Source organism: Didymosphaeria variabile (genome assembly GCF_027946475.1).
Source record: "Didymosphaeria variabile strain IMI 356815 chromosome Unknown scaffold_2, whole genome shotgun sequence".
NCBI lineage: Eukaryota > Fungi > Ascomycota > Dothideomycetes > Pleosporales > Didymosphaeriaceae > Didymosphaeria > Didymosphaeria variabile.
In genome coordinates this window covers 3904980-3929989 of record NW_026611621.1, presented here as the reverse complement: position 1 = coordinate 3929989, position 25010 = coordinate 3904980, and the positions used below count along the sequence as shown (strand labels likewise).

General features: G+C 52.9%; 8 protein-coding genes across 8 annotated transcripts; 3 read left to right on the top strand and 5 right to left on the bottom strand.

Moving 5' to 3' along the window:
- Positions 1–417: 417 nt before the first annotated feature.
- On the bottom strand, positions 418–2871 carry N0V89_002998 (uncharacterized protein; the record flags this gene model as incomplete). The annotated part of the gene is made up of 2 exons (XM_056211802.1): positions 418–841; positions 890–2871. 2 exons carry the CDS (start codon positions 2869–2871, stop codon positions 418–420), a joined length of 2406 nt encoding a protein of 801 aa, XP_056075275.1.
- Positions 2872–4324: 1453 nt separating this feature from the next.
- On the top strand, positions 4325–5385 carry AQY1_3 (Aquaporin-1; the record flags this gene model as incomplete). Its single annotated transcript, XM_056211801.1, has 3 exons — positions 4325–4672; positions 4722–5022; positions 5072–5385. 3 exons carry the CDS (start codon positions 4325–4327, stop codon positions 5383–5385), a joined length of 963 nt encoding a protein of 320 aa, XP_056075274.1.
- A 749-nt stretch (positions 5386–6134) lies between these two features.
- On the bottom strand, positions 6135–7225 carry N0V89_002996 (uncharacterized protein; the record flags this gene model as incomplete). The annotated part of the gene is made up of 2 exons (XM_056211800.1): positions 6135–6774; positions 6849–7225. 2 exons carry the CDS (start codon positions 7223–7225, stop codon positions 6135–6137), a joined length of 1017 nt encoding a protein of 338 aa, XP_056075273.1.
- A 1427-nt stretch (positions 7226–8652) lies between these two features.
- N0V89_002995 (uncharacterized protein) lies at positions 8653–9577 on the bottom strand (the record flags this gene model as incomplete). Its single annotated transcript, XM_056211799.1, has 2 exons — positions 8653–9373; positions 9573–9577. 2 exons carry the CDS (start codon positions 9575–9577, stop codon positions 8653–8655), a joined length of 726 nt encoding a protein of 241 aa, XP_056075272.1.
- A 3067-nt stretch (positions 9578–12644) lies between these two features.
- N0V89_002994 (uncharacterized protein) lies at positions 12645–15077 on the top strand (the record flags this gene model as incomplete). Its single annotated transcript, XM_056211798.1, has 2 exons — positions 12645–13877; positions 14163–15077. The coding sequence occupies 2 exons, from the start codon at positions 12645–12647 to the stop codon at positions 15075–15077; spliced, it is 2148 nt and encodes a 715-aa protein (XP_056075271.1).
- A 264-nt stretch (positions 15078–15341) lies between these two features.
- Positions 15342–17062, top strand: IPI3 (Pre-rRNA-processing protein ipi3; the record flags this gene model as incomplete). Its single annotated transcript, XM_056211797.1, has 2 exons — positions 15342–15497; positions 15704–17062. 2 exons carry the CDS (start codon positions 15342–15344, stop codon positions 17060–17062), a joined length of 1515 nt encoding a protein of 504 aa, XP_056075270.1.
- Positions 17063–19565: 2503 nt separating this feature from the next.
- Positions 19566–21405, bottom strand: N0V89_002992 (uncharacterized protein; the record flags this gene model as incomplete). Its single annotated transcript, XM_056211796.1, has 5 exons — positions 19566–19677; positions 19729–20570; positions 20619–20881; positions 20935–21085; positions 21139–21405. The coding sequence occupies 5 exons, from the start codon at positions 21403–21405 to the stop codon at positions 19566–19568; spliced, it is 1635 nt and encodes a 544-aa protein (XP_056075269.1).
- A 1505-nt stretch (positions 21406–22910) lies between these two features.
- On the bottom strand, positions 22911–24648 carry N0V89_002991 (uncharacterized protein; the record flags this gene model as incomplete). Its single annotated transcript, XM_056211795.1, has 6 exons — positions 22911–23644; positions 23694–23793; positions 23849–24244; positions 24294–24354; positions 24402–24560; positions 24608–24648. The coding sequence occupies 6 exons, from the start codon at positions 24646–24648 to the stop codon at positions 22911–22913; spliced, it is 1491 nt and encodes a 496-aa protein (XP_056075268.1).
- Between the last annotated feature and the right edge of the window lie 362 nt (positions 24649–25010).

Sequence of the window (25010 nt, the reverse complement as noted above, 5' to 3'; positions counted from 1 at the left end):
AAGTTGAGCAGGGATCATCAGACCCTGTCCGCGAGTCGCCATCACGTGATACCCAATTGACCTGCGATCATGCGGTTGGATACGCTTTTCTTCTAACGGCACAGGACGCTGAGTCACTCTACGACACAGCACGATGAAACGGATTCGAAGCAAAAGGTTTCTATTATGCTAATGAAGGCATCGCATACATAGTGTTGTTCGATCAATACGGGAGGGAGCGCAACGACAAATCATGTGAAAGGCATGGCCAAGAGAGAATTATTCTGGCTACGCAACGATATGAATTGAGTGGATTCGTTATGATCCGGGGTATTGACACCTTATCCAGCCCATGACTGCAAACATTCCCTAAAACAAGCCTTCTAGTACTCCAACGCAATGCATACAAAACAGACCCACCCATCAACGATGTTAGCACTATCGGTCCCGATCGAGCTCTTCCCTACTCGATCGCCGCTGCAATCCAGTGGCCCTTCCGACAGCTTCGAAACCCCTCCAAATCGCGGTGACGGCAGATGAGCTGGCCTCTCTGAAAGAGCTACTGAGTTCTCCGGTTCGCTCCCGAGGTATCTCTCGACCTAGCTCGTCTCCTTCCTCGTCCCAGTTCGCCTCAATGTCAGCGTCAATAGGCCCGGCAATTGGCAAAGGTCTCGAGGCCGACGGAGAGTCGTTGCGGCTTAGAGCTGCCTGTGCCTGAACATCATCTCCAAGCTCATCACTGAACGAATCACGAGACTCTAGTCGCGATACGGCACGGTCGTGATAGGACTGCGACAATGACCGTACAACATCTCCTTTGCAGATAGGGCAGGTTCTCCGTCGAGTGACCAGCCAGGGTGTACTAGAGTATATTAGAAACTTGATACACAGGTTGATCGGCTTCACTTACATGCAGTCCGCGTGGAACTCATGACCACACGGCAGGCTCATCACTTGACTGACGCCGTCAACGTACTCCTCCAAGCAGACAACACACTCTTTCTGCCGGCCACCATACTTGCGTCTCCAAGCAGCCAACCCAGATTCTCGCTTTTCCTCTTCAGGTGTACGATGGCCTGGAAGTACTGAAGATGAAGTTGCTGGAGCCTCAGACTCGGTCGGAGATCGAGGCCGTGGTTGAGATGCTGTAGGTTGTGGCGACTCGTGCTGAAGAAGCGGAGTAGTCGGCGAAGAGGCGTTGGGAGTTGCCGAAGGGCTACTGTCGCTGATTGTGTGGTAAGTCCGGACGGGAAGGCGGTCAACGAGTGATTTGGGAGCTCGCCAGCGCCGACGCCGGATGCGGGATCGTAGAAGGAGTAATGCGTATACAACAGTCAAGGTGACAAGAGGGCTGACAACTAGGACGAGTAAAGTATCAAAGAATGGAGATGTGGACATGTTCGTAGGGGTTAATGTTACCCAAAGACCCTCGTGTGGGCTGGAGGGTTTGCCGTCTTCGGATTCTCTGTCCGATGGCATGGTGCTACTTCCCTTCACGTATGCATGTGTCAAGGGCTCCTTCTCTTCATCCTTGGATTCGTTCAACCACCACTTTGTCTTTCCGGGGTGACCACCTTCATACTCGCCGCTGCTAGGCGTGACGCTTCCGCCTTTGGTTCTGTTCAGCGTAGGAGTCTGCTCTGGGGTAGTCTTCGACGGAGATGGACTAGCAATGAAGGCGGGATCACGCCAGTCATGCTCGCCAATGATGAACTTTTCTGGGGTATGCGTAGCCACAATCTTCACATTACCACTCTTGGTCTTCCTCAGGCCCGCACTTTCCTCGGCCAACCAATTCAATTTGCCGCTGTTCGGAGGCCTGCGTGTAATATCTTTCGGAGACGCATCCTTGAGGTTCTTGAGGCCAAGACAGGAAAGAATCGTGCTGAACCAGCCCGCTTCCGGCGAGTTTCTGGAGTCACTGTGCTCTGACGCCCTGTGCGGAGCCTGCTTTGACTCTGTGGGAATGCTCTCTTCTTGTTTTCTGTGTTCTGGACTCGACCGCGCGTTCTTCGTCAAATCGCGGCTTGGAGTATCTTCTGACGACGAAGCATGCAAAACATCTCCCGTCGGTAGTAGCGATGAAAGTAATTGGGCGGTTGTATGCGACGTGAAAAGAGCTGGGATAGTGACGTTCGACGTGTCACCACGAGCGTACATTCGAACAAGAGCTCCTCCACGTTGATCATCCCCTACGATCAACGCCACGCCGCCTCGTCGTTGAGCCCACATTACCTTCTCCAAGAAGCCACACCCACCACGTTTCAGCAGGACGACCTTGCCTGAGATTTCTGCGGCTTGTTGGAGAGACTCGATATCAGCATGTTCCGGTGTCTTTCCAACGCGGTATTTGAGTACTTGTGAGAGCGGCAGTCGTGGCAGAAGAGTGTCGTCTGTACCGTCGTTGTCTGCGACAGACCTCTCGGCGACGTCGATGGCTCCGTGTGGCTGCTTCGTCAAGGGATTTTCACGCTGCTCCGAAGCGTCTAGGTGCTTATGCTCAGCTACCTCTGAAGGGGTATCCTCGGATCCATCCCAGCCCGGAATATCGCTGCAGCCCAGCTCGCCGCCCTTGCCTAGGGCATCTTCCCCAAACCCGCTTCCGATCCATAGAGGGCCACTCAAGCTCTCGGATGGAAGCGAGGGCCCAAAGGCAGCAGGGCGAGCGAGGAAGAAGGTAGAGTTGTCGTCTGTCAGGCTTATTATAGCGGATGGGGGAAATAGCGAGCCAGGCGATGTGAAGGAGAACAGGGCCTTGAATCCACTCTTCTCTTTGACAGATGCAGTGCGGCTGGCTGGATCCTCATTCTGCGAGCCGAACACAAGGTATAGCAGTAATGTGATGGTGATCAAGCTGGTCGCTAGCGAGAGGAGCAGCCGAAGCGGGCGCATGCTGGGCGGCGGCGGTCAACGGCACTGTGTGGGGTGAGTATTGAGGACAGCAAGATATGCTGAAGCTCTACAGTCGTAAGCGCATCCGGTAGAGGTCTTCTGGGAGTCCGGCGAGCGCGAAGGCGCAAGGCAGGTCGGTCGCGAGACAGCACGCGGGCAGTTGGATGATGCGGTAATGTGACGCGCGGGGGCGGATGGTCTGCCCAACAACAGACGCGGACACGAGGAGGCGGGTCGGCGAGGAGAAGAGGAGCGAAGGTAAGAGAAGACCGCAAACACGCGGGAGAAGCGAGGAAACAACCAAGATAGCGCACGGCAAGAAGGCTCGTGGTGTTGTTGCTCTCCGACGCCAGTTGGGCTCTTCTCCGCCGTTCGCCGCCTGCCCGCAACCCATGCCTCATGCACGCTAAAACGCTGGGATAAAGCGCGGCCTGCCCAGGTGGGGACGACTGCACGTTTTTGTCACACTTCACCATTCCACGCCGCATCTAGACACGCTTCCTGTGCTTCCGTCTGCTCATTCCGCCATTTCTCCAAGTATTCTTCGGGCGTAACTGTCCTTGTGAAGATCGTGTAACCTTTCACGTGCGTACAAGCCCACCTTGGCACATGAAGTATCCATCTGCTTCGTGCCTATGTCTGTTCCTGCACTCTAGATTCCACATTTAAAAACATGACCACGCTTCGGGCGATTTGGGTGACGCCCTGGGGGATAATCGTGCGCTGTCCGGAAGCAGCTTGGAGCAGCGAGACACTTCCTAGGCAGACGTAGTCAAACAACTAATCTCACCTCGTAGCCCAACCTCGCGAGAACACTGTCTTCAACTGCATCTTCTGGAATCTGAACGGTGTCGCAGTCCATCAAACAAAAGCATACAACCGACTTGCGGCATAACATCCAACTGGAAAATCATCGATCGAGGAACCATCATCGCCTACACCTACAGCGCCACACAACAATAGGAAAGGCTGACAATACTCAGACCTTCTCAATTGCGGGCTCGGCCCGGCGATGTTATCTGCACTCGCTCTACGGGCGCGGAAAAGACGTCACAACATCGTGCCTAATGTTGCTTCTCAACGATCTTAATCTTGAGGGTAGCATGAGGAAAGTGCTAGTCACCAATGGAGGGCTCCTCGTGCCTGCATCGTGAATGTCACTTCTACTTCTAATATCATTGCGTCATGTTTATGTTGTTGTCGCACTCGATCTCTGCTCCACTCCCATCCTTTTCCCCATACTCTTGTTTGGCACATCACACATCTAGCCTCTGTCCTATTTCTGCATTCGTCGGCCCTACATCCTATCACTTCCCTGCTATACCATTCTTGTCACTCGATTTGGCCTGTTTCTCTCTTTCAAGGACGCCTCGTCTCGCGCGTCGTCTCGGACGTTTCCGTCAAGCAACCCCACCTCGACTATTAGTACTCAGTCCCTCGTATACCGCCTACAATGAATGTCAACAGGCCCGCGGACAGCTTTATGGTCTTTCCAGGCATGAAGCCGACGTACACTGAAGATCCGAACCGGCCTGGTGAGAAGCGCCTACCGGGCTTCTCGTGGCTTCCGAACAGAGTCCGCCATCTGTTCATCTCAATGCTGGGGGAGTTTGTCGGCACTGCATTGTTCCTGACTTTCGCTTTTGCCGCTACTCAGGTCGCGAATACGCCTCCAAACCAGACTGTGGACAGCCCCGCAAGTACATCTACGCTTCTGTATATATCTTTGGCATTCGGCTTCTCGTTGCTTGTCAACGTATGGATCTTTTTCCGAATCAGTGGAGGGCTCTTCAATCCAGCGGTGCGTGCCTATACTCTCTATGATATCAGCTCCGCTAAGTTCTGCACAGGTGTCGGTAGCCTTGGCCCTGATCGGCGCCATCGGCTGGGCCAAAGCGTTTCTGCTCATCCTCGCTCAGATAGTGGGAGCTATCACCGCAGCAGCTGTAGTATCGGGCCTGCTTCCGGGCCCTTTGGCAGTTCGAACCAGATTGAGCAGTGGTGTCTCAGTTACGCGAGGTGTTTTCATCGAAGCGCTCTGCACTGCTGAACTCATATTTGCCATCTTCATGTTGGCCGCAGAGAAACACCGAGCTACGTTTATTGCCCCTATCGGCATTGGTCTTGCCCTGTTTATCGCTGAGTTAGCTGGTATGGCAATTTCTTACACCCTTCGCATACATGATGCTGACATGGACAGCTGTGTTCTTCACCGGAGGCTCTTTGAATCCTGCCCGGTCTTTCGGTCCCGATGTAGTTCTCGGAAGGTTTGATGGATATCACTGGATTTACTGGATTGGGCCTCTCCTTGGGGCTATCATTGCCGTACTCTTCTATCGATTGATCAAGCTCCTGGAGTATGAGACAGCCAACCCTGGTGCTGATGACGATGGACGCGAAACACGTTACGATGACCGATATGCTGAAGAAGAGGCTGGGGGATCTCGGCGAGCAGGTAAGTCTTACGCTCATGCGCATCGTGAAGAATCGTGCTCATTACTAATAGGGCCCTAGGACGTGTGACCACCGACGGCACCAACGACTCTGATTTCATGCCCCCGTTTCATCCGCTAAACAGGCCAGTGTCTGAGCTGCACAAGCCAACTCTTCCGCGCTACATTGTGAATGGGGACATATCAACAGAAAGGGGTGCGATTTCATTGTCGGATCTCCCCAACAAGCCTCCTGCAACCTTCCAACATGGCGGTGATGGTCATTACTCTATCGACCATCCTAACGAACGACCTCGCGCCCAGCACGTACCTGGATCTTACTCGATGCGCTCACACTCACAGCCCCGTTCCGAATCTCAATATGAGGAAGCTTCCGAGCAGAGCTATCGCAATGGCCCCAGTGTGGAGTCGGGAGACTCAGACTGTAGCTCGAGGTCTGGCTCCTGACATGAGGACGCATCGATTGATCCCGACTGCATCGAAGGCTACCTATACTATCCTCTCTGTTGGTTGCCGCATTTCGTGCTCCGAGCCTGTTTCTGTCCTTCGTGAGAGTTAGTACAAAGGGTATTGAGGCAGGCGGACTTGTCACCTCGAGGTGGGTGCTTCTCGGTTTCCTGTGGGTTGGTCGATGTGATTGCAATACATGGTCATCACGCTTGTCTCTTTGCCGCGAACGGATTCTATTCAATGATCGATGTCTTTGTAAGCGCTTCTATTGCTGTACTTGTACATCAACTTCATTCTCGCACCTCAGTTGCATCCTGTTACAGTAGTGTTGTCGCATGCCACCTCTTACCTGTTTTCCGATCACGCAAAAGCTTCCAGCGGAAACGCATTTGCCATTGCCTGGTACCCAGCCACATTCGGATGCAACCCATCACCTCCATTGTACTTACTATCCATCTTCGTCGGGTCTCCCTTGTTTTCAATCGCGCCGGCAAAATCGACAACAAAGTCAAAGTTCCCCTTCGCCTTGACGAAGTCATTCACTTGCTTGCGAGCCTGCTCATGCCCGGCGCTGTAATAACTGTTTCCACCAAACGGCGTGATCGTCCCTCCAATCGTCACCAAGCCAGCCTTCTTCGCATCAGCTGTGATCTGCTTGTACGCATTGGTCAAAGAACCTGCAGCCGCGCCGCTGCCGATATCGTTCACGCCTTCGAAAATCATGACGTACTTCACGCCGGGTTGCTCGAGGGCGTCACGCTTGTAGCGGGACAAGGCAGTGGGACCGAGGCCGCCTGAGAGCACTGTATTCCCTCCAGCGGCTTGGTTTCCGATGGCGACATTCGTGTGGTTAGTGGTCTGGAGGCGAGCGAGGAGGAGGTCGGGCCAGCGGTTGTTTTTGTTGTCGTCGGAGCCGCGGCCGTCGGTGATGGAGTCGCCAATTATAATGAGGCCCGAGGTGGTGGTGGGGACCGAGGCGTGGACGGCGGAGACGAAGTACCTGGCGCGATTTAGCACACGCAGCTCGAACAGTGATTTTGGTATCCCAAGGGATGAAGAAGGCGGTGAGCTTACCAGTGCACACTGCTGGTTCCACTGATCGACGTTGAATTCACGGCATTTCCCTTCACGAACCAGCTCGTCGTTCGACTGCCCGGGTGCCCGGTGATGCTACTTCCGCTCTGACCTGCTTGACTGTACAAGCTCACAGCAATATTTTGTTGTGGTTTGACTTCGAAGTCGATCTCGTCGCTCACCACGACTTGGCCTCGCGGCACTGTGAAGGAGGCTTTGCCGCCAACGGTGATTGCTGCAAGAGGCGAGGCCTCGATGCCAGACACACCTGCTGCGCCGCCAGTTGGCAGACCAACCGAGGCGGCCGTGATGGGAAGGTCGGAGCCTCCGAACGTGTTTGAAATAGCGATTTTGATCTTGGGGGAGCCAACTGTCATGTGGAGGGTTTGACGGAGTGTTGCGTCTTTGAGAACGCCACCGGAAGTCTTGGATCACGTTTAGATCTGGTATCCATATAATCTGGTCGGGGTTTCACTCACGAATTGAGATGGGGGCATGTTACTAGATTCGACGAGCTGGGGCATACTGGTCCATGTTGTAACCCAGTGGTTACCATCTTGACGTTTGTCGAGCACACGAGCGTTCAGTGGCGAAAGAAAGAGCGCGAACGTCGCGAGAGCGACAGGAAGTAGCGAGGGCGTTATCATATTGACTCGCACGTTATGGCTATCCGCTCTCCCTCAAAGTTGCTGAAGGATGGCAGCACGCTATATATGGAGAGCAGTCATGTGGGCTCATTTGGCATTTACAATGTGGGGAAGCGTGCAGAGCCGCGTTCCGATATTGACATTGCTCCACAATATGCGTAGAGCGATTGATGTAAAAGTAGCGATCCGCGTCCTGTTTGAGGCTAATTAATATCGTGGTTTATGTATAGTCGTCCTAACCCGTCGCAGGTAGCGTGCATGGTTCTTATTGGAAGCGGTATCCATTTGCCCAGAGAAATAACCAGATTAAGCACCTTCCCTTGGACGGCTGAAAGCTTGACCAGAGCGTTCAATTATTGTTCTAGACGTGTCGAGCTATTCTAAAGTCGGCACTCGGAGACAAGAAGTACTCTAGCTTTTCGATTCGTACTGTATGCCTATGAAAAATCAGCATTGTAAAATGCAGGACTGGGAAAATTACATCTTCGCAAGCTTATTTCAACGCGACTAATGCATGTCGCGTGGCGATGTTGTGGCTTCGATACTGAATGTGAATACGGTCGACTTCGTATTCTAACTTGATGCACAAATATCGTTGGAAAGAGCAACATTCCCTTAATTCATGACCCATGTGTTGAGCATTGTGTCTTACAATGTATATCGATTTTTTCCAGAGCTGAATCTACGTCGATGATCCCAGGGCGTCTGTAATAGTTCGTCCTCCACATCTGCAATCTTTGCCTCTTCAACTCAAGCTTCCTTTATAAAACCTTTTTCATTCTGCTCATATCTCGCTGCTTTACTCAACACACCCATCTCGCTTGACTGTCCCGTACTCTGGCTATGATCTGTCGTGATATGCATCCAGCTTCGGAACCCTCTTCTTTCCGGAACAGGTTTGGTGTTCATGTTGTTTGCACCCAGATCTGGGACGGTAGTCATCCGCGAGCGGAATCTCGAGGTGATAGATGAAAAAAAAACCCTTGGGCAAGACGCGCACAAGTAACATTCGGATTGCAGGTAGGGAGACGCAGGCGAAACAGCAGGCGAGTTCGATTTCCGTCCAAACGGTTATGGGAACATAATCCCAAGTTGGGTCTATCGTGGTCTTGAAGGTGAGGAGGGTACGTAGACGGACTATCGTGGCCACGCAACCACTACACTTTGGTCAGTAGTCGCTTCCAATGGAGTGACTCGAAGGGAGATACATACAGTGTTCCGATAGCGAACATGAAGCCCACCGCCATCTTGCGCCACCTTTTCATGTTCAGCGTCCAAATGCATACCAAAGGAAATATCAAGAGAGCAACATCCTGAGCAATCGTCGATGCGCTGTTTGCGTATGCGATGGCGTTGATGCTTAAGCACTTGGCATGCTTGATATCGCGGTCCCAAAATGCGTTTACAGGGTTACAATTGAAGATTGTGAGGAATATTAGGATCAAAGTATTGATGGCAATCCAGCCCAGGAGTACGAAGCATCCTCTCTGAGCACCTTGCGTTGGGAAGACCTCGTGGTAGAATAATGTCAGGGATATTTTCGTGAGACCGAGCACAAATGTGTAAGTTATCCATGCCACATAGAAGAATCGTAGATTTTGTAGTAGTTGTCCTTGTTGAAGGTTCCAGAGATGTTCGCCAAAGCCTCCTCCCGCCATCTTTAGCACGAGCCCCAGAGGGACAGCTGTGAGGAGCAGTGCTGCAACAACAATGCAGTCATCATAAGCGAATCTTCTAGTCACAACCCTACCGACAACCCGCAGAAGGACGAAGATTGCGGCGATCGTGTAACAAGTGATAGTATAGATGTAGGCATCGTGTTGCTTTGACTCGTTGGAGAGATGGCAAATATCTTGTTGCACTTTCGCCGTGTTCAGGCTGTCGACCATGGTGCAATTTGCTAGCATACAGGCCGAAAGTGTGTGCGCGAGTTCGACATTCTGGCATTGGCAGCTATAATCGTTAAGGGCGCAGCCAGTGGGTGGGACAGTGAGGAAAAGGCAGCTTAGCTGTTAGTTTGTCAGTCTTCGAATCCTCTTGAAATTTCAGCACATATGCGTATCTGAAATACTCACACCACATGGCGGTATATCGTCGATTGTCAACGCTCGTATCTCAACACTCTGACCCTCGTCCGACGCAGCAACGCCAATGCCACCGAGGCATATACACAACACAGCTGCTACCAGTCTTCGAAGTTCCATCTCTTTCATGCGCGGTAACCGAGTTGCACTGCCAGGGAACTGAATCAAGGAAATTGGCTGAATCGGAAGATATACAGGGGGCGATCAGTCTACGTACATACCCAGACCGGAATTGCCTCTTGAAAGCCTGGCTCATGCGAAGCATAGCGCGAACCTTACCCTTGATCTCCTGAAGCACGAACATGACGGGCGAATCATAAACGCCGGACGTAAAAGGCGCGGCTCAGAGCCTGTTCAGTCAATTTCTCCGGGTATAGATGATTTGGCGTATAGATTTCGGCTCTCTCGGATGACTGTTCATCAGGAACCGTACGGGAATAGTACCAAGGTACACTTCGGATCCGCCGGATCCTCTCTACCATATATACTCACGTCCAATCCCCTCGTAAGGAAGGCTTCTTACCTGCCTTTACCCCTTACATGCCCCCTCACGTGCCCCCTCTTTCTACGATCTATGAGTGGGATGGCAGCTTTTTGGAGCCTTCCGAACCGTCGATAATCTTGGCATAAACTTGCCTCTTTATTGGTCTATTCACACGGGCCGAGGGCTCGGCTCTAGTGTATAGATTACCTCCTAAGTGCCTCTTACAAACTCTGGTTACGTGGATTCATGACTGAACAGTCTTTTCACCTACACCGGAGTTGCCTGTTAGGCCTAGTCGTGGGTTGAAATACTCTGTAGATCGCTCACTGAACAGGCTCTCAGTTTAGCGTGAATAATTGTCCAGGTCTCTGGGTATATGTCGGTAGTCGCGCGGGACGGATCGACCGCGCGAGCTGGGGAAATAGCCTTGTAGAAACAGCAGGCATGCCGAGTTTTGACGTTTGGGAACTAGAAATGATGACCCACCTTCTGAAGCTTAAAAGTGTTGAGCACCACCACACCAACGCATGACTCTTGCGACGTCTGTCGATTCGAAACGTACCATTTGATGAACCTCTTCTGGACCCTCGCTTCTTCGCCTGCGCCTTCAATTGTAAATCCTCCCTGTGATGTGGGTGAAACAATTATTTTCCAAAGTGCTACTTTAGAAGGGGTTTGCCACTTACGATATGAGACTCCGAGCTTCTCTTCGTGAATTTCCGGCCTTATCGCACATCCTGGATCAAATCAGCACACAATAAGTCTCCGTTTATTGGGACCAGCACAAATTCTAAGGATCATCCCCTCCATGCTACTACACATGCATTCAACACCGGACGGGTCGTGAACCTCGTCTAGAATTGCGAGCACATGGTACAAGGTAAGGAACACGATCATCATCCCGCTGTTCTACCAGATCTCGTTATGACACTTGCACCGTCAACATGTTGCCAACACTGCCTCGGTCCCTGCTTTGATTTGATATCCCTTTCACCATCCGTTCAAACTGGCCATGAAGGGCGAGATCGCATTGCAGCTTCATGTCGCCCCAGTATATCGTCCCGGAACACATTCACTACTTGGTTGTCACCAAATTTTCTCTCTCAGCCAAGCTATTGAGCCCAGCTTTAGTCAGACTCTCGAAAAACTTGCAGGAGCTATATGAATGTGTTAGTTGGGCTAGGAAACTGTGGGTAGGGTAAGCACCTTTGCCCTTACGCCCAGTCTTCTTCTCTTCGTGCCTTCAGCGGTCGTAGACAAGTCGGTGAGATTTGTTTTGAAAGCATCCTCTAGGGAGTCACTAAAGATATGGGTATCGTCAACTCTTGGGTGAAAGCATTGCTGTCAGTCGCATTACTAACTTCGAGTGCGCAGTGGTTGTCTTTGGGGTGCGGACCCAAGGGAAAGTATTCCGATGTTATGTCCTCTTAGTTGCCCACCATGAGAGTTGCGTCCAGTGTCGTTTCGGTAGAAGATCCCTGACGTTCGATAATACTATCATCATCTTGGCTTGAACGGGATCTTACGTTTGTATTGTGCCCATGCGCGAACAGTGGCGTGGCGACCTACTATGATACCTAGCCAGTCGACGAGGGCTATAGACTCCGTGTCGGAGTCATTGAAGGCCATTCGGGCTGTTCAGCATCAACGACATTCTCAAGATGTGCTGGGGGCTTTAAGCTCTTTTGAAGGAGGTGACAAGGCTGCAACGTACCTCGTTATGCCTTTCAGCCCCAGTAGGTAAGCATAGCAATGTTACGTCCCGTTGCTTGTACGTCAGAAGCGACAATGTAGAACAATCAAGACTCCGCGAGACTGCTTGAGACCAAGCCGATGAGACGGAAGGCATGGCATGGCATAATCATCTCAGCGTGCGACCGGTGAAATCTCAGAAGCTTTCAAACCAAGGGCAGGACGTCGAGCTCTGTGGTATGGGATGATCTCACGTTTTCCGCTGGACGTCCGAGTTTAATTTTCATAGAACGCTCCGTCGTGGCCTCATATACTCCCATACATCGTTCAATCTATTGTGGAGCACCCGCCCGATCGATTCAATGCATCAGGCATGGTTGTCGAGATGCCCTGTAGAGTACCAGTGGCCGTTCTTCCATTTGCGTAATTGCCTCTTCTGATCGGCCCCTCTGACAGAGCACTGCTCATACTACACAACCTAATTTTTTGTAGATAAATCGCGTACCATTATGCATCATTCGTCCGACAACTTCGATTTCGTCCGTATCGTGCGAGCGAAGAGCTCCAGGTACGATGGTCTGCACGGAAAGCAGCCACGCTCATTGGTCAATGAAGCGATGTACGACAGCTCCGGCGGCTGCAATTCGGCTCCGACTCTCCAACACCTTACGGCCGTCTCCAAACTCATGTCCGATAAATACCCCTTGGCTTCACCATGAGATCAGATTTCCATTGCTTCGCACTTTCGCGCACGAAGCTGCTTGTTCCCGATTGTCCATTTGCATACCCATCGCCAGACGAGTCATTCTAGAACACATGTTACACAAGTCTGATTGTCTCCAGACACATCTTTATAACTGTTCCAGCAAAAGGTCGGAGCTTAAAAAACATGGCGTCCGAGCATGATTCAAATAGCAAGAAGATCATCATTCTCGGTGGTTCTTATGGCGGCGTCTCCATTGCCCACTACCTACTGAAGCATGCTCTGCCAGTCCTTCCACCAAAGCAGGAATACAAGATCGTAATAGTCAGCGCAGCCTCAAAGGCAATTTGCAGGCAGGCCTGTCCTCGCGCCTTGATTTCAGACAACTACTTTCCTCAAGACAAGCTCTTCGTCAGCATACCAAGCCAATTCGAGCGATATTCTACACACCACTTTGAATTCATCCACGGTTCAGCAACGGCTGTTAATCATGAACAGCGCAGGGTTACCATCGCGCCAGCCGCAAGCAGTCAAACACTTACAGTCGCCTTTCACGCTCTTGTCATCGCTACGGGTGCCTCTACACCATCTCCCTTATTTGGATTCAATGCCAACGATGAGAAGGCTCTTCGTGAGGCATGGGCTGAATTCCGCAGTGGACTGGAAACGGCAAAGAGTATTATTATTGCTGGTGGAGGGCCATCCGGCGTGGAGACTGCAGGCGAGTTGGGCGAGCATCTCAATGGTCGTGCTGGGATTTTCAGCTCAAAGCTCCAAAGCCCGAAAATTCCGATCACCTTGGTGACTTCGTCTGCGAACATACTTCCCTACCTCAGGTCATCGATTGCACAGACTGCCGAGGACTACCTGGCTAAGGTGGGTGTTACCGTCGTCAAGAACAGAAAAGTTCTCAGCGTGGCTCCAAACAACGCTGGAGCACGCTTGAACCAGGTTGCGTCTAGAACAACCCTCGAGCTCAGCGATGGTACCACTCTAGAAGCCGACCTCTTTATTCCAGCTACTGGCTTCAGCCCGAATACGAAATTCCTCTCTGAGGATATACTAGACCCATCTACTAGCCAAGTGGAAACCAATTCATCCACTCTTCGCGTCGACAAAGCCGGCCCTAGAATCTACGCCATCGGCGACGTTTCCAACTATGCTCGACCTGCGGTACACAGCATTATGGAAGCCGTACCAATCCTTGGCACGAACATCAAGCGTGACCTCTTACTTGCTGCTGGCAAAGCGGAAGGTGAAGTACCTGCAGAGAAGGCGTTTAAGGAGGAGAAGAGAGAGACACAATTAGTACCGATTGGAAGATCGAAGGGCGTAGGAGCGGCGATGGGATGGCGTCTTCCGTCGTGGGCTATCTGGTTGCTCAAGGGACGTGACTACTGGCTTTGGACAGTGGGACCGGTATGGAGTGGGAAGCAATGGGCAAAGGAAGCTTGATAGCCTTCTTAGTGATTCTACATGGCATGCGCAGCAAGATCCTAATCAATGACTGAAGAGGTACATGATGGTGCATATTCTTACTAATCAAAATTTATAACATTTCACAAGCAACCACCCCCACGATGACTCCGCTGGCTTAGTGACTCATTCAAAACCTCCTTTTCGATACATAACAAGAAGACAATAACTGAACAACCTGGATATTGATCATTCATCTTTCCCAAGAACATCAACATGCAACTTCAGTTCACGACCGTTGATGTCTTCACCAAAACACGCTACGTGGGCAATCCACTCGGCGTAGTCCGCGTTCCGGCGTCCCTCCGCTCTCGACTGTCCGAGCATCAGAAACAAAGAATCGCCAACGAGTTCAATCTTTCCGAAATAACATTTCTGCATGAGCCTACACCAGAAGAACCTGAAATCGCCGACTATGACATCTTCACCGCGCTATCGCGAATGACATTTGCAGGCCATCCTACCATTGGAACAAGCATATACGTTGCCGCGCATGCGAACGCATACCCAAATGTTAAGAAGCTCCGTACCATTGCGGGAATCATTCCTTTCGAGTTCAACAAGGAATTAGGCACGTCAACCGTCGGTATCCCTCACGACGTGTACTTTCACAAGGAGCACCTTCTTCCACACCCGTTTCCGGAGTTGAACGGCTCAGAATCATCAAACGTGCCTTTGGTATCCATAGTCAAGGGTATGGCGTTCAACCTCATCCGCATGAAAGACTTGGAGGCCCTAGCCGTTCCCACAGCAGGCCTGCTACCATTGGCGGAGCTTTACAAGGGCGAGCACCTCGATAAGGGCAGCGGCTGGGATACTGGCTATACAGGCAGCTTCTACTATACTGACCTAGGCTACAACGATGAGGAGCCGGGGGTGCGACAGCTGCGCACTCGTAGTTTGGGCAGTAGGGAGGATCCGGGAACGGGAAGTGCAAGTTGCGATCTTGCCGCCTATCTTAGTCTGACCGAAAAAGGAGGAAGGAAGAGAAAATTTCATCTGACTCAAGGCATCGAGATGGGACGTAGGTGCGATATTCATGTGCAAGTCTTGTTGAAGGAAGACGGAAAGGAGGTTGAGGATTTGAAGATGAGTGGGGCGGCCGTGGAGGTCATGGAGGGGTTCTTGACGGTGGGTGAATAGAGCTCCGTAGGGAAAGTGCTTTCTCCGCGCCATCTGGAATAGCCCGATAGAAATTAGCATCCGAGTGAGGACCGGATGTACGAAAAACCAACACATATTTGCGAAGCAATGTGAACAATGTGAACAATGACTGTCCAACTTGACCAGGATCAGGCCCCACCGACCTCGGCTCGTACCGAGTACGTCACTAGCGGCCATTCCCATTCCAAAAAATTATTCGAAGCTGTGAGCTCCGCCAACCCCACGCGCCATCAAACCCCCAAAATGCTCACCGAGCAATTTGTTGCGTCGATATCCGCCCAAACGAAAGCAAACACCGGCGTGACGAAGGATGCGGGCATTTTCCTCCACGAATTCCAGCCGCTTGCTGCACAGCGCCATGTCTTCAAAAAGAGCGCATCGGCGCAGAATGGGCTTGCCGTGAGCAGCTCGCACATCTTCGCGGCCCAAGCAGAGAAGGCAGTAGTACATGTGTATAGTAGGGAGAAGGGGAATCAGGAGGCAATCATACCGTTTCCCGAGCGAATTCATAGCATCACGCTTGCGGCCAGAGACACGGTGCTGCTGCTGGGTACTGAGAGTGGCAGAGTGCTGGCCTGGGAGGTTCGCAATACGCATACCACTAGCACTACAGGATGCTGACCATCTTGAAGATATCCTCCGGCCGACTGGTGTCGACCTCTACCTCCCATCTCCAACCTGTCACATCCCTCGCCGTCGATCCCACGTCCAACTTCTTCCTCTCCGGCTCGCCAGATGCAATGATCCACGTCTGGGCGCTGCCCGCCATCCTTTCCTTCTCGCCGGACACGTCGCGCTCTCCCATACATACCCTCTCCACCCACCGCGGCCCTATCTCCTCTATTGTCTGCGGTCACAGCTCTAGCAGTGCTAACATTGCCATTTCCACGTCTGAAGACAAGTCGGCTATACTTTGGGACTATTATAATGGACAGTTGCTCAGGACGTACTTGCTTCCGGAGCTCCCGCAGGCCATCACCCTCGATCCCGCTGACCGCGCCTTCCATCTGGCATACGGAGATGGAAGTCTGCAGACGGTCGACTTTTACGATGACATGCAGAAGACTACGGCAACGGACACTCTTCGAGATACAGCGTCATCACATCGTCCTATACAGCCCTCTCCAAATACAAGATTCAATGCGGAATCACAAAAGCTTGGTGCCGCCCTCGCTTTGAGCTTAAGCTGGGATGGGCAGACACTAATCTCAGGACATACCACCGGCAAGATTGCTGTATGGGATACTGCGAAGGGAAATTACCTGTCGACAGCGACGAATCTGCCCGGCCCCGTGACGAACTTGAAATTTCTTGAACCTGTTGGATTTCCGGCTGCTACAGAGCCGACCTTCAAGATCCAGACAGTAGTGAAGCCTAAGCAGGACAGCGGCGTACCTGAAGGCAACGCGCTTGTCCCGCCCAACTACACTCTAACTATGCAACTCAATGGTCACCTCAAGAGACCTGTCATATCCGCAACGGAAACAGTAGCGAAAAAGAACGCTTTCGAAGAAGCTTTGGTACATCCCAGCTTCCCGCAAGCTATGCTCGAAGCGAGCCTCGCTGAGCTTTCAACATGGAACGCTCCTTCAAGTGGAGGAATTGCTCCGGCTGCCGACTTCCTTTCGTTGAACGCAGACGCAAGGGCACAGGAGATGCTGGGCGCCACGCAGTCTAACGAGGTGAAAGAATTAAGGAAGCAGCTCGCCAGTCTACAGCGTGTCCAAAAAGTCACTTTCAAACAACTCTCTGAAATGCGAGAAGAGAAGGAATATCTGCTGAGCGAGGAGCGAAAGCGTTCCCAACGCAGCCAGAGTAAAGTCAAGGCACAGGGTAATCTCGCAAACGGAGGTACCGGCGATGTGGAAATGAGAGGCAATGGCTCGGGCGAGTCAGAATCGCACCACGACAACGACGACGGCGATTCTTCCGACGGTAGTTCTGAAGCCACTCCTTCGGAATGAGGTGATCCCGGTAACGATTCAAGCGTACTGTTCCTGCGGCTCGGTACGCGTCTGTCCATCCCCAGACGAGTCCTCGGGAGACCGTCCGTGCTCCAAGGTATGACTGAAAGACGCTTGAGAACCAAAGCGCGTATTCTCGATGGTACTCGAACTGGACGTGCCCTGTGCTATGAGTGCCCTGAGTGCATACATGCGCACCGACGGTGTACCGAGGATATATCGGCCTGCAGGCCACCATGTTTGACGGCCCTTTCCGTCGCTGGACCATCAAGAGTGCACGGCTCTAGAGCCTCTGACTTCTGTATCACAGAACGGGCACCGGACACGTACACGAGGCCCACGAAGCCCCAGGAGCCCCAGAAGCCTCTCATTAGTCATGCCCTTCACTTTGAAACCCGGGCTTTGCTTGTCACTATCATAAACCGCCCGGCAAAACTGCCCAGCACCCCGTGCCCAGCGATTCAAGGTATGAATACGCCGCCAGCGCCCAAGCTTCCTCGCCTCACTCTCCAATTCCCACCATCCCATGTGTACCCTGGGCTCACGCCATGTCTCGGAAGCCTTAGCCGCAGCATCTGCCCCTCTTCATTACGCTCTTCCGAAGCCTCGTACCAGCAGCGCCACGAGCGGACACTGAACACAGGGAAAGCGGGGTAGCATGTCGTGTCGGCGCATACAAGGTGCGACCCTTGACGAACCAGATGCCCTTGAGGCGTTCAGCTCGATGGACAGGCGTCATCTGCTGAGCAGGCGCGTTGCTGCGTGGCGCAGATTGCGCCGATGCTGTGCTACGGAGAGCGGGCGGGTCTTGTGGGCCTGAGCGGGAAGTCGTGCAGATGGAGGATCTTGCCTGTTCGAGGGTAGAGGGGACCTGATAGGAGGAGGGATGTAAGGGAGCGACGATGTCACGATGATGGGAGAGCGTGACCCGCCGTATCGTGAAGAAGGGGGTTTCGCTCGTAGTGTAATGTACTGAGTCCGAACCGGCTGTAGATAGCCATACTTCCCTCCTACTCGCGTCAGCCAAGCTCTCGTTCCTCCACACCTCTGCAGCGCACAAGAAAGACGGTGAACGCTTCGATCGATTCGCCGTGGAATCTTCCGTGCAGACGGGGGCGGCGCCTTCGTGCATGTGGCCTGGTCTGCCCGGTGCATGCTGCGCAGCCTGCGCGTGTATCACATACGTACATATATTATGCCTCAACATGTTTTCTTTTTCTCGTGTCCTCGCCTGTGCTGCTCAGTACCTGCGCTCAACGCCGTGCCTGCAGCATCTCCCGAGTCAGTCAGTCGTCGGAACAAGTGCTTCACGATTTAGCATGCCGTCAACCATGATTGTCCTGGACAAAGTTACTTTCGGTTGGGAGAACAATGGCCCGAGCTGAATGCGGGCCTAAATCTGTGTGCTTGCAGAGCCGCTCTTTAATGGGGCCCATCGTGTTACCGATCGTACCAAGGCTTTCGATCTAGTACCATAGTGGCGCCGTTCTGACTATTGAGTTGTCCCAGCAGCGACTGCACAAGCATCTCGAGCTCTAAGACATGTACTCAGCGGCGTGAGATGAACAACGACAAGACACGTACGGTCAAAGACATGATGATCAGATGAGCTACCGTAGCAGGTCGATAGTGCCGAGCTACTGTGGTGTTATTTGTATTTTCTGGCAGCTCTCTAGTTCTTATCTAAACTTTCCGCGCCCGAACCATTAGACCCGTGATACGCACGTCCACGGTGATGTCTATGACAGGAGCATCAGCCATGCCGCGCTCACCCAGTCATCCGCCTATGATTGCTTGTCATCCTCCTTAGCTCATCCCTGCGATTCGATCTGGCCAGCGGTGTTCGAGGCGCCTGTATTGCGCCTTTTTCAAAGCCTTAATCCTGCGGGAAACGTCGTGGACTTCCGTGGCGAGTCTCGGATAGTGGTACGCGTTGAATAAGTGATCGGGTAGCCCCGATCCGAGACAGACAATTATGTAGCAAGGCGTTAGCCCCGTCACGTGAGTGCTCGGACGACCTAGGCCCCCGAGTAATTGCTGGAGGGGCCGAACAGCCCTCGGGTACGAAGGCTTAGAAAGACCAGGAAAGACCGCGCATACCAGATATTGGTTGAAGTGTGGAGACGGCTGTGATTAAACAAAATAATGTTGATGAATGTATACCCTAAGAGAGTTTCCGCTAATACGTGTATGTTCAAGTTGGCACCCGTGGAGGTCGATAGTCTTGGTCGTAACTTCATCATCCTCGCGGGAGGCTTCTTGCAATCTGGTGACAAGTGAAGCAGACATCCGCCCAGTTCAGGTTTTGCTATGGAAATAGATCCGAGAATTGGAATAGCAATGGTATCGTCGTTAGTCATGGTAAGATCCAGGCCATAGAGGCAGGGAATGATGCAAGTACTGAAAGCAAATAGTGCTCGATAAACGCCGGCGCTGGTCGCTGAAAGGTCGGAATGTGCCTCCGAATGGTGAGGGTAAAATTCACGCTCAAAAGAAAGTCGTGCTACTGCGAGGCAGACTTGTGTCTTCCCTTGTTGCCTGTTCGGTATTCATGAGGTGACCATTCCTCGGGTTGAAACGATGGGTTCATGAAGTGACAGGTATTGAAATGCGAACTATGTGAATCAATACATAAAGAATTTCAAGTGAGTCAGAGCAAAACTTACTTCCGGAAAATGTTCGTCTGGAATGGGGTGACCTCGCCGGTACCAAAGCCTGGCTCCAGTTCGTACATTGAAGGCCTAAAAGGCCCCCCTCGCTCAACTGTGATAGGTGCTCGATCTATACTAAGCGGTGGAGGTGGATGTGGATGGAATGGAAGCTGCATGGGTTGCTGTTCCAGCTGGAGGCTGTGATGACTTGCCGGACTCTGATGGCTTATCGGGCTTGCGTGTACCGGAGACATGAAGTCTTGGTGAGCAACAGACACAGGTGCCACTGGAGCTGGTGGAGGAGGTGCATACGGCTGGATAGGAGTGATGTGAGGCTGCGGGGCTGGGGTCGGATCAAAATCGTAAGTAGCCGGCGGCCAACGATGTCCGAAGCTCTGGTCCACGGTCTGGAAGCGGTTGTGCGAATACATTCCAGGAATCATGGACAGGAGATTGGCGTCGGGTGAGGCTTCTTCGAAGTTGTGGTTGTTATTATAGGCAAGGGCCACATGTATGGTCGCTTGCTGTTGAGGGGCAGGCAAGTCCTCGGCTCTGTAGAGAATGTCGTAATGGCCCGGTCGGTAAAGCAAGCGGATCATGGGCAAGAGACCGTTGAAGTTCATCGGCTGCGAGATTGCATGGGCGTTGACCTCATCGCCGACGGAACGGTCCAGGTACAGGATCTCAAGGCCGATGCCGGCTGGTTTGACGAGAGCTTCTGAGAGCGCAGCCACGGCGATGTCATCTATTTCACAGACGGCAGCCTCAATGTTCTGCGAGCAGTAACTCTTTACGTCGATTTGAAGGTAATTCTGATACTCTTCCGCCCGCGACTGGATCCAGGCACTGGCAAGGAGCTGCTCATTTTAGTGCAGTCCAAGAGGTAGTCAGGGTTTTTTGCGTACCTTTACGTATGTGATGATGGCCATGGAGACGCCCATGTCGTTGAAGGCCTCGAGCAGTAGACTTGCGCCGTTGCCGACCTGCAGCGAGCCACCCAGCTTGCGGAGTAGATCGTAGGCCTCTTCGGCAAAGTCGATGTAAACATCTTCGGAGAAACCAGCAAGGTTGAGGAGATTGTTCATCGAAATCAGACGGGCTTCCTCGACGTCGAACTTGGCGACATCGCCCACATGCAGCAGGGCCTCGAAGTAGCCAAAGGCAATTGCTGCGAAGACGGGTCAATGCAAACACGTCACGGTGGCATCGTCACAAACTCACCTCGCCATCCGCAGTGGCCATCGCCCCTGCAGGTGCGGAAGAAGGCATATTTGCTGGGCAGAGCCTGCGTCTTGACCCTGTAGATGGGGTCTGCATTCGCGTATTCAGTCGCGATGGCGCTGCTGCTCTGGCGGTCGCCGACAAGCGGGCCCTGCAATGAATTGTCAGCGCTGCCCCACGGGCGGTGTTGGAAGCGCAACTGACCGTGACCTCGGGCTCGTACTCGTTGCTGAGCTTCTGGAGCTGGGCAAACTCCTCTTCCGGGGTCAGGAAGGGCGCGTCTGCCATGCTGGTGGTCTGGTTGTAGTGGAAGTGGCCAGCGGGAGGGTGTTGGTAGCGGGCGGAGGCTAGCTCAGACGGGCGGAACGGCAGGTGCGGCGGGCCAAACGCGAGCGGTGATTCGTGGTAGTGTGAGTGCGCTGGGACGTGCCCAAAGGCCTGGAAACCTCCGGCCATGACGGGTGTGGCCATGGCAGTGAAGGCGCGCAGAGTACTCTGAGCGAAGTCGATGCGCTCGTCGCAGGCGGGGGCGGGACGAAAGGGCTCTGATGGCACCGGGCGGCGAGCGTCCCTGGGTTCGTAGCGTGACGGGATCGAGCGGCGGGCAATTGGATGCTGGAATTCCACAGCGTCCTCGGCAGCACAGCAATGGCTAGCTTGTCCACGAGCACCCTCGGGGGACTCAGTCTCTTTAGTAGGTGCAGATGCCGCGGCCGACGCCTGGAGCTGTGTCGTTGTGGTGCTACCCACCTTTCACGGGCGCCCCCCAATATATCAGGAAACACTGCGATCTCCGGGGCTGGGGACGACGTTTGAATGTCTGCTGCCAGGCACAAAAAGCCCCCGGCGTACCCAAGGGCTTCCTCAGCGGCCGACGGCTTGTGTGGGTTGCACCAGGAGCCTGTATCGATCTCAGTCAGTGCTAACGACGCCTCCTGCACATCGAAGGATGGGGCTGCTCATGTGAAACCGGAAGGGGAGCGAGGAGTACAAGAGGGAGGCAACTCCAGTCCCAAGGGCGGACAGCGCCTGCGTCTCCTCGAGCAAAAGAAATACACAAGCGGCCGCTGTGATGACCGTCTATCAAGACCTGACGTGCAGACGCGTCTGATCTTCAGGAGCAACACCACGAAGCGAGCACTATACGACAACGTCACTGACTCTGTCCCTTCGCCAAAACCGTCGCTGGGACACAGGCCCGCAAGTCCAAGCTGGTCCAACGAACGGCCAACACGCCGCTACCCGGCAGGGCTCTGTGACGCGCAGCTTCTGGCGGCGCAAGAGGAACATGGAATTTCATGGAGTGTATGGGCAAGACTACCTCTCACAGACATCTCACACTGAACGCCTCGCGTCGGCTGCTGTCTCTCCTCACCCTCCGTGCAGCGCGTGATTCGTCCATTGACCAAGTGGCGCCGACGCGGCAAGCAAAAGGAACGCTTGACGCGCGCGCAACTTAACTACGTCGGCACAGTCCCCCACGCTGCACCCGAAGTCGGCTAGGTCTGAAGAAGGGGATTGCGTGGGCACATTGCCTGTCGCTGTGCGGCTCGCTTGTGTTCAGAAACATCAATGCAGACGATCCCACAATCCTGAGTTGCGGAAGCGGCGTGGGAGATACATCAAAGTCACCATAACCTCATCCCAAAGCATCACAAACATTGAGCGGGGCGGCGACGCGACGCGGGCTGGAGTGTCCGGCCGTCCGCACAATCGTTCCGCTACCTGTCGTGCTACACCAAGTCCCGAACTTCTCCGCCGAGGACGTGCGCCATTGAAGAGGACACTCCTGCCCTGTGCTACCTGCGTGACCAACCGTGCTCTCTTCTCCTGGGGATCCTGACCCGCATGTTTCAATTCACCAGGTCAGAAAAGCCTGCGTGACGGTATTGTGCAACTGAAGGTCCCGTGGCATGCTCCCAAAACCCAGTCATGTTGGTTCCTTGTGATACAGCTCGCAGAACGCTATCTGTAAGTCATCCTTTGCTACCAACTCCAAGCAATCGACCCGGACCCTTGCCTTTCAGAGCTCTTCCATGTTTGGCTCCCAAGCCGTTCAGACTCTGTTGTGTCATTGGTCCGCCGCCACTCTGTGCATACTGCGAACCGCCGTCGTCCGACAACTTGAACCCTTCTCCCTCGTTCAGGACCGTGGCCCACAAGGACCCAATGGCGGCGCTCCACTCTTCCATCGCCTTTACCCGATCCATGTCTGTACTACTCTCGATCTCAACCGTGCCCGTCTGTTGATTGATCTTGCCTCGAAGGCTTTTGTCAATGATGAGGAAGCCAACTATATCTTGCACCTCGGGAAGAGATATCTTGAGCTGCTTCGATATGAACGCGAGCGTGAACCGGGTGTAGGGAGCAACTAGCTTGACCACAGCCTTGGTTCTGACATTCCGTGTGACCTCGTCAATGTTCTCGGCGATGAAGGGGTCCTGAAGCAGGTCCTGGTTGTTCTTGAGGATTTTCTCGTAGTCATGGATATCCTCGCGCTGGTAAGCATTAACAAGGTCAGTCATGGTGGAAATACGAGGATCGTTTTGATACGGCTTGGTCTCTTGCGAATCGAAAGGGTTGATGTTTGAGCCCGAAAGCATGGTTGCGAGTACCAGGTACTTCAGCACTTGGATCCGCTGGAGAGACCCGGCCTCATCGTAGTTTCGGAAGCTCTCGAAAAAATCACTTTGTGCTCCCTTCCAGTTCTCTACCATGTATTAGTCACTGCATTCGCTCTAGACCACTCTAATTCTTACCTTCGCTCATATGCATCTTACCACCACATTCGCGGATAATTCCCATGATCTTGGGATGTGGCACGGCTGACTTCACCTTGAGAGCTCGTTGATAGAGAGCCTATAGGGTAATTAGAGGGGAAAGCGCAGTGGTAAAGTGATTCAATGAAACGAACCTTCAGGCGCTTGTTATTCCGCGTGTCTGCATACATGAGGATTTCTAATGAATAGACCTCTAGCGAGTAGGTTCCTTTGCTCGGATCGTCGGTTCCGTCTTCCTTCTGGCATGCCTTGTGCAGCTCGCGCACCTTCTCAGTCAATTGCCGGTATTCCTTTCGCTCCAACCAAAGTCGTGCCAGCTTGATGTTCGTCTTCAGCCACAACCGCTCGTTGTTGGTGCTCTGGAATGTGTCGAGCGTGAGAGCATAGAACCTCTCCATGCAGCGGTACGCCTCTGGGTCCTCGGCAGCCTTCTCGATGAAGTCTAGCATGTTGTTGATAGACTTCTCGGAGTAATTTCGCGTCACGGCCGACTTGACGTAAGTGAGAAGCTCTTTATAATGCCCAACAGCCTGCTTCTTTGTTAGAATCATGATCGACCGTGGCATCGTAAATATTGACCTTATCGTAGCGAGCAAGTTTGAACTCGAGCTTGATAGCCTGCTTCAGACCTTTGAACCCCCTACAGCCGGTCAGCCACACTCATACAGAGACTCCTCCACAACATACCAGTCGCCCTTCGCCTCCTCCAGCGCAGGTATACCCAGGAACTCATCGATCGCCGCTTCAGGTTCGTCGCCCTTAAGTTGCTTCGCGTTGTAGTATTTGTTCTCGATATCCACGTCGCCGCTCTGCTCTTCATCGTCGTCTTCGTACTCGAAGTCGTACCTATTACTAGTCAGAGCAGAGACAGAGATACTGCGTATTGAACGTACTCTTCTTCAGAATCCTGCATGAAATCATCGTCGTCGGACATTGCGTGTATTTGGAGGCCAGCGGTGACTCGCGGACCGTGGTCGCAAGAGACTTGGCGTTGAAAGGCAAGCGGCAGAGATTCAAGACGTGCGGTGAGATACAACAATCGCGGTCGCGGTTGCCTTGTACGAGCGGGAGGTCCCCGCCCCACATTAGTCATGGAGGGGCTACACTCGAACATCAACAGATACACGCACGCACCACTTTACATTTTGTTTGCGAGTTTTCTTCTTCCTCCACGCATGAGAGATCAAAGTCTTTATATACTCTTGGAGCAGATCAGGGCCATCTCTACATTGCTGGAGCCAATCGGACGTGCTCGGTGTCCCTACCAAATTGATGAGAGACAGCCCGTCAGCATCA